The 8,429-nt window shown below is 45.6% G+C and overlaps 1 protein-coding gene across 2 annotated transcripts in view; it reads left to right on the forward strand.

The window, feature by feature from the left end:
* Nucleotides 1-8,429, forward strand: part of stxbp1a (syntaxin binding protein 1a) — a gene marked incomplete at its 5' end in the record, with an annotated part of 29,182 nt that overhangs the window by 5,134 nt on the left and 15,619 nt on the right. For both annotated transcript variants that reach the window (XM_014033889.1, XM_014033888.1), the window contains 7 exon segments: nucleotides 4,858-4,907; nucleotides 4,987-5,068; nucleotides 5,151-5,227; nucleotides 5,302-5,380; nucleotides 5,456-5,559; nucleotides 7,946-8,094; nucleotides 8,232-8,316. In XM_014033889.1, coding sequence (XP_013889343.1) covers nucleotides 4,858-4,907; nucleotides 4,987-5,068; nucleotides 5,151-5,227; nucleotides 5,302-5,380; nucleotides 5,456-5,559; nucleotides 7,946-8,094; nucleotides 8,232-8,316 — 626 coding nt within the window.

An 8,429-nucleotide genomic window follows, 5' to 3' on the forward strand; every position in this document is an offset into this window, starting at 1 on the left:
TAGATAGATAGATAGATAGATAGATAGATAGATAGATAGATAGATAGATAGATAGATAGATAGATAGATAGATAGATAGATAGATAGATAGATATTCTTACATGGAGGCAGAGTGCTGTGTCAGAACTGGCAGAAATCCTCTTCCTCCCACTCTCCTGAGCGTCACGTGTTTCCCACACATACAGAAAAGTTGCATAATACAAGACGTTTGTGTCTTTATTGATAAGTCAGTTGTCCTTATGTTGCATTTGGTAATGAATTCACCAGTTTTCTCCTCTTTAACATAATTCATTGAAGCTCCAGGTCTTTTTTTTTTTTATCACTGGAGGATTTCTTTGGCTTGTGGTAGAACGTCGTATCGAGCCGTTCTTTGCAAGTGTTGCTGATTAACTGTGTCTTTAAAACCCTGAGTATCAGACTCTCCTGGGAGAGATGATGCAGCCTTGAAGCTTAGATCCAGAGGGAAAATAAGTGGGTCTTGTGGGGGAGAACGTGGTACCATGGGGGAGCCTTCAGCTTGTGGCTGCTGTGTACCTGTACAGGTGTGTGTGGCTACTTCTAGATGTTGCTAAATGTTGACATGTAGGTGAAGGAACAAAGTGAGGTCAGTGTTCCTGTGCATATTCATGTGGTCGCAGAGGCAACAAGTCTCAACCTCCCTCGTTCCAGCGGCAATCTTCAACTGCTCCTGGGGGGATCTCACAGCGTTCCTAGACCAGAGGGGATTTATAATCCTGGGTCTGTCTTGAGACCTCTTTCCAAAGAGACATGTCCCAAAGATCTGCCAACGGGAGCGTCCAAATCAGATGAACCATCTCAATGGACTTGTTTTGATGCAAAGAAGCAGCACTTCCAATCCCGAGCACCGCCACTCTACGAAGGAAGATCATTTCAATGGTGTATCCTGGTTTTGTTTTGTTTTCTGACATGATCCAAACTTCCTGACCCCAGGTGACAGTAAGACGGGCCAGTAAATGGAGAGCTTTGCCTTTCAACTCAACTTCGTCACGACAGACCGAATGAAGCGACACCCTCATCACTGAGGACGGCGTCCTGATCCCTCTCCTGCTCCCGCTCCATCCTACGATCACTCAGAAACAAGATACCCAAATATTTGAACTCCTCCACTTGAAGCAAGAATTCCTCCCAGGTACATTTCCGGTTAAGAATCTGGGCTTCAGACTGAGAAGAGCTGACAATCATCCCAGTTACCTCACAATCTGCTGCGAACTGCCCCAGTGAAGATTCTGGCTTAAACAGAACCGCATCATCTGCATAAAGCCGAAACAAAACCCAGAGATTCCCAAACCCAACTGTGTCCTCTACATTTGAGCCTTGAGACCCTGAACACCTCAAACAAGACTGGAAACAAGAGACCACCCTTGCTGAGTTCAACCTGCACTGAGAACGAACGCAACTGTTTGCCAATAATGTGGACACAGCTCCTGCTTTGCTTCTTTTGAGACCTGATAGCCTTTGGTACCCCCCACAGATGGCCTCGAGGACATGCTTTAGGTAGGGTTTTGTAACAAGGCGTCCATACTTTAGGCCCCTCGATGCTTTTGAAGCTTACAGAAGTTTATGAAATCAAATAATCGGGGTCAACCTTGCTGGCGGTTACGAAGTTTATGGAAGGAAGAAAACAAAATTTACAGATGGAAATGTCTGTCAACTTTAGTCAAACCTGAAGATCGACACGGTGCCCTGAGGGCGTCGCCAAACCAAAGAGGGTATCAAAAAAACTGGACAGGGCGTCTACACGAAATGCCTGCTACTCGGTACATTTCTCGTTACGAACCATGGCCTCAGACTTAAAGGATCCGACTATCTCAAAGAGGCGAACAGAATCACATCATCTGCAGCAGAAACGAGACCCTGTGGTTCACAAACCAAACACTCTCCTCAAATGTAGACGCAGCTCCTGCTTTGGTTCTACCAGAGCCTGATAGACCTTAAAAGTCACCATGGCGGCCTCCCACAGGAGGAAAACAGTCCCAACTCTTCTTCGGGTCCACAAAACACTGGAAAGTCGGACTCCTATCCCGCTTCCACATAGAGTATTGATGAGTTTAATGATTAGTTAACAGAACCAGTCACTGAGTGGCTTTATTCCCAACTTTCCCCCRTTTTCTCCTCGCTCTGCCTTCTGTATCCTGTTGAACTGTGTGTGTTTTTGTGTTTGCACCTGTTGGATTTACACAGCTGTTGTGTTTGTTCAGGTCCCTTCCCTTCTCTGAAAGCTGTGTTCCTGTATTGTTTCGCCTCCATCGTTGAGGCCAGAGAGGAAAAACCCACGGAGCGGTTTCCCCTCATGATTCGGTTTCATGTTTTCATTCATCCGTGTCGACGGTCTGCAGCCGCTGCTCTGCCGTTTGTAGGATTTTATGGTGGAAAAACCCTGATTTTACTTCTCAAAGACATAAATGAACCATGGTTTGTTGAAATGTAGTTTTGTTTACCGGTTTAAAATCATAATTTTTATTGGTCTAGGATTATGTCGTTGAGAAAACAGGCTCATATTTGAAAAAGAGAAATCCTCCAAGCTTCATAAAGATGCAGAATATGATACGAAGGGATTTCCCAGCAGTGAGAAATTATTTCTGATTATGTAACTTTATTTTAAAGGTAGATTAGGAAGATTATTTGTTGTAGTAGAGCTCAATTAACAGTTTAGATAATATTCAACCCTTTTTATTTGGTTTAATTTATATCCAGAATAAAGTCAAATTAAGTCATCTTGAACCATCTAAGGTCTGTATGAGTGACTGAAGCAGCTTTAATATAAAAACAAGAAAAGTAAAAAAAGACAGTCACAGATATCCTCAGCCCCGYTCTGTTTCCAGGAGTTTATCTTTCTGACTGATTTCTTCGATCCAAAGCAGTGACAAGAGTTTCCTGACGCTAAATCTTGCTCCTCAGGTTTTTGTTTGTTTTGGTTTCCTTTTCTTCGCTSACACAGCGGTGAACACATCCGTAGGATTTAAAATAGACTCTGTCAATTATAATTATTCCAAGATTTTCTGWCTGACAGGAGATCAAATCTGGTTCATTGGTCCGACAGGAGGGACAGACCGGGTCCTGTTTCAAACTGAATTTCTGCTGGTGTCTTCCTTTCTTTTTTTCATCTAATCTTCAATGTCCTGTTTGTTTATTTATACCGTTTGTTTAAAGGCAGATGTAATCTCTCTGTGTGTAATCTCTTTTATACAAGCTCTTTATAATCTGTGGTAATCTGTTGGTGTCAGTGTGGCTGAACCCGAGTTGAGGAGCTTAAACGCGATGTTCACCCTAAATGGGTTTACCCTACCACAGCTGGCAGACAGAAGGGACACTGATCAGGCCAATATCAGCTCTGTGACGTGAACATGGCGGTCATGTGGTGACCTCATGGATGATCCGATTTTTAATCCCATCAAGCAGGGAAAGCAAATCAGTGAGCAGGCTTATTCGTCTGCATGGACCTCTCTGGGGCTTTAAATGTTGTCCTCTAGTATGATGATATTTAGTTAATTGTTCAWTTGGTACACCAGGACATACTGGCATTTATGGTAACGAGAGAGCTAACTACCTCACAAARGCTGGCAGTCAGGCTCACTTCAAAGAACCAGAGCCTGTTGTAGGTCTCAACAAGACTGCCCTACAGGCCTGGATTAGACGTCAACACTCAATCCTCTGGAGGGAGCTGACGGACTGTAGACGGGCATGGGTACTGATTAACGGCCCAAATCTTAGGTTTGGGAAAGCTCTCACCTCCCTGAAAAGGAAAACTTTTAAGTATGCTGGTTGGAGTCCTAACTGGGCACAATCTGCTCAATCGCCACAAATTGGTGATGGGACTCCATGACAATGGTCTGTGTGATGCCTGTGGCATTGGACTAGAGACTTCTTTTTCATCCGAGGGATGAAGGAAACAAGGTTTTTTGGTGAGAGCAATGGGCCCACTAACGAGGCCCCCGCTTATATGGTTTGTTTATCCATCCCCACTCACCAAACCAAACCAAAGTTGGAGAAGGTATTTGACACTGTGTGTGTGTGTGTGGTGGGGGGGGGGTCCTTATGTATGGCATTGGGGGTCCATTGTTAAAGGCCATTCAGTCCCAAACTGAATGTTTGGTTCACATTGCTGGGACTCTGCCAGGGGCTGCCCGCTGTCATCGCTTCTGTTCATAACTTTTATAGACAGAATTTCTCAGGTTAGCCAGGGGGGGACAGAGGAAGTCTGGTTCGGTGGCCTCAGGATTGCGTCATTTTTTGTAGATGAGGTGGTCTTTCTGGCATCTTCATGCTGTGATCTCCAGGTCTCACTGAAGTAATTTGTAGCCAGGCATTAAGCATCTGCAGACCCGACCACGGATCAGCAGCGTAGATAGATGTTTGTAGCCGAAAAGCGCCAGTTGTGTCTCATTAGTCCCCAAAACTTGGAGTTTGTCAACATAAGTTTAGTTTTTTATTGTGTTTTCCTGCTTTTAGTGGAACCCTCTTGGGTCTTCATCCATGGAGCTCATTATGAGTAAAAATGTAAATCTTGACCTTGAATGGTTTTGAATGGTTTCCTTGGCTCTTTTTCTACTATCCCCACCATTCATTTATTTAACCTGGGGTTGCATTTCAGCTTGCATCCACATCCTGGAAGTTTCAACAGGACCATGAGCCTGATTGTCAGCTGTAGTCAAAGGGACATGAAGCTGTTTGGAGAGGTTCTTGTAGACTTCTTCTTTCTGAGCTCCTCAGACAGTTCTGGTCTTGGGTTTTCTCTGCTTCGTGTTCGGTTAAAAAATGAAATCTATTAAAGCATCTCTGCCGATTCAGTGGCTGTAAAACCCTCGGGCGTCTCATGAAATGTCTTCTTTTTTGCAGAGATTATGAACGATGTGATCAAGAAGGTGAAGAAGAAGGGAGAATGGAAGGTGAGAGCAGCAGAGTTTGATACTTCCAGGTGTTCAGTAACAGTATTTGTAAAAATCATCACCTCCTTCCCGTCTCCAGGCTCTGATCGTGGACCAGCTGAGCATGAGGATGTTGTCCTCCTGCTGCAAGATGACAGACATCATGACAGAGGGCATCACCAGTAAGAGACGTCCCAGTTTTCTCTGTTCTGTGAGGAGTTGTTTAACGGTTTGGGTCWAACTTGTCTGTCCTCGCTTGTTCAGTTGTGGAGGACATCAACAAGCGACGAGAGCCCCTCCCCAGCCTGGAGTCCATTTACCTGATTACACCCACAGAGAAGGTGAGCATTTAAACTTCACGTGTTTACAATTAAAAATACGGGTTAAAAAATTAACAAACTTCCTCTCTTCTCAGTCCGTCCACACGCTCATCGCAGACTTCAAAGACCCTCATCCGGCGAAATACAAGGCAGCCCATGTTTTCTTCACCGACTGTGAGTTCATTTTTCTGGTTCTCTCTCATTTTTAAAAGAAGGAGGTTGAATATAATTGTTGTTTATTCTGCGCAGCCTGCCCTGATCCGCTTTTCAACGAGCTGGTCAAGAGTCGGGCGTCCAAAGTCATCAAGACTCTGACAGAGATCAACATCGCCTTCTTGCCCTACGAGTCTCAGGTAAAAYGTGCAGCTGTGTGGTTTTTAGAATCTCAAACAACCTGTTCAAACGACACGCAAGGCTTTTTATTATTGTTATTAGCAAAAAGAGTCCTGCTCAGGTGGAGGATAAAGTATCTGGGGATCTAGCTCCTGAGTGGTGGCAGGATGAGGACGGATTGACGAACCAGGGTGACGACCTTGTTCTCAGTTATGAAGGCGTTGCTTCAGTCGTTTGTAGTGAAGAATGAGTCGAGTCTCAAGGCAAAGCTCTGGACTTACTGATCCGTCTACGTCCCAACACTCACCTATGGTCGTGAGGTTTGGATCGTGACCGAATGAACCAGATCCTGGCTACAAACAGCTAAAATTAGCTTCCTTTGTAGGGGTCGGGGTCAGAGTAGAGTTTCTGCTCTTCTGCATCAACAAAAAGTCAGCTGAGGTGGTTCATCTGACTACTGTGCTTTCTTTGGAGACCCCGGGTTAGACCCAGAGCTTGCTGTAAGGATTATATAGGCTGCGTCTCGATTCATGGGTTGCGGCTAACGTTATCCACAGTCTGTGGGCTGTAGGCCACTGGTGTCGTCTGCATAAACGGCTTTGAAATGAGACGGTCCAGTCTACAGTAGACGTATGTTTGCAAGACCACACATTTTATCACATCGCTTCAGTTGGTTTTTCAAGGTGTAACTTCACAAAATCCAGTTTTAATAGAAAAAAGTTACAAATAACTAATAACAGCCTGAGGCACGGGGCAGCGATGTAAGCGGCCGACGTCTCTCTGGTCTGGGAACGCATTGAAGGAGCTGAAAAGAGAGAGTAGCTGTAGAGAGGGGAGGTCTCCTGGAGCTGTTACCTCAATGACCCGACTACAGATAAGGGTTGGAGCATGGAGGAGAGGTGAATGGTTTCAGGTAGAGGAGACCGGAGACTCTGTAGGTAAGTCGTTGGTGGCGTACAAGCTGATAATATTTTGACGTACTGCTGCTGYAGGTGCTTTTGAAGGGCTCGACACACGGGGAGCGACAAACGACAGCGATTAACGGCTGTCATCACAACCAGGGTGAAACCCGACACACAGGACACGATGGTGACGGCAGCGTTGTGGATCGCGCTCTCGGATCGCGCTCTCGGGTCGCTTGTCTTCATGAAATTTAATTGGTTTTTCTACTGCTTCTTGTAAAGGTTATTGGTGGTTCACAAAAAAAGTGGGTGTGCATTATGAACGTGTAAACTAAACAAATCATGCAACGCTAATCATATTGAAAAACAAATTGCATGCCAAGATACAGTTTTATGAGGAAAAACTTACCGAATAATTTCACAGTGACACCAACAAATTCCCATAAAGCTGCCTTTTCTAGTAATCACTTGGTGAAGGGTCATATAAAACTGGAAAGTTTGACAGAGCTAAAATAACATTGAAAGTGTGTAGCATACTCTCTGCTCATTGGTCAGTCAATGAAACCCTCACTGATTGGTTGTACGCCAAGCGACAGCGACAAAAGTTGAACATTTTTCAACTTTCATATGTTGCGTCGCAAGCTCGCGAGTGAAATTTTACGCTCGTACACGTAGACGTACGAGCGCAAAATCTCACGTGCACGATTTTTGCCAGTCTCTTGGCTGGAGGAGGGCGAGCCATTGTCGCCTCATCACACAAATTCCATAGGAAATGAATGGAGAGAGAACGACGTCGCCTCCTGTGTGTCGAGCCCTTCAGCCAGGAGAGGTCAGGCTCTGGACATTTTTACACTCCAGTGTTGAGGCTAACAGGTAACATTGTTAGCATGACACAGCGTTTTATTTTACTGTAAAAACAGATGATGAGGACAGAGGGACAAACAATCACGCTCTCAGGTGGGCAGGTTGCTGCTGACTCAGACCCTCACTTTACAGCCAGACTCTTCCAGAACCACTCACTTTGTCACTACCCGGCCGATGGCGCTCCTCTCCTCTCCTCTCCTCTCCTCTTCTCTCCTCTCCACCATCCCTGCCTCTCCATGTCTTCCTCAGCTCCCAGCTTTTTATTTTTCCTCCGTCCTCCCCCTCTCATCCCACTCTGCCCATTTCTTCTCCTCACTCGACGTATTAGAAGACGCTGCTCGGCCCACAAAGCTTCGCCTCTCYCCTGTCAGCTATGATTAATGCTTGTTCAGTGGGTTTTCTGCTCCAGGCCTAAAACACTGCTTCGTTGCCCCGCCCCTCCTTGTGCCGATCGCTCTCGTCCCATTGGATGATCCGACCGCCAGTCTGTACCCATCTGCGGTACGGGTCATGTGACTGTAGCAGATGGGATGTTAGGAGAAGTGAAGGGGAAAGACTAGATGAGCTGTTCTAAACCTTTAGAGTAAAATAAATGAGGAACATGAAGCTCAGTGAGGTTAACTCATCATCACCTGTGCAGGTGTACTCTCTGGACAACCCAGACGCCTTCCACAGTTTCTACAGCCCACATAAGACCCAGCTGAAGAACCCGGTGATGGAGAGGCTGGCGGAGCAGCTGGCCACGCTCTGCGCCACCCTGAAGGAATACCCCGCCGTCAGATAYCGAGGGTGAGGCGCCACGTAGCCGTACCTTTACTCTATTCCTTTCAAGCAAAATGTGGAGTTTTTAAATTAATAACATCTTTTTATAGAGATATTTAAAAAATCAGTTTTTTTCTGGTATTTTCTGTCTCTCTGTGTTTTAGGGAGTATAAGGACAACGCCACTCTGGCCCAGCTGGTTCAGGACAAACTGGACGCCTACAAGGCTGATGATCCAACCATGGGCGAGGTCAGCGCCTCTGTTCATGTTTACACTCACTGGGCCTCATGAAAGAACCGTTCGTATTCTTCTCCTAAATTTCTCTTACTTTTGTTCGTACAAAGGGTTCGTACGAACATGTC

The sequence above is a fragment of the Austrofundulus limnaeus genome, unplaced genomic scaffold (genome assembly GCF_001266775.1).
Source record: "Austrofundulus limnaeus strain Quisiro unplaced genomic scaffold, Austrofundulus_limnaeus-1.0 Scaffold1885, whole genome shotgun sequence".
NCBI classification, from domain to species: domain Eukaryota; kingdom Metazoa; phylum Chordata; class Actinopteri; order Cyprinodontiformes; family Rivulidae; genus Austrofundulus; species Austrofundulus limnaeus.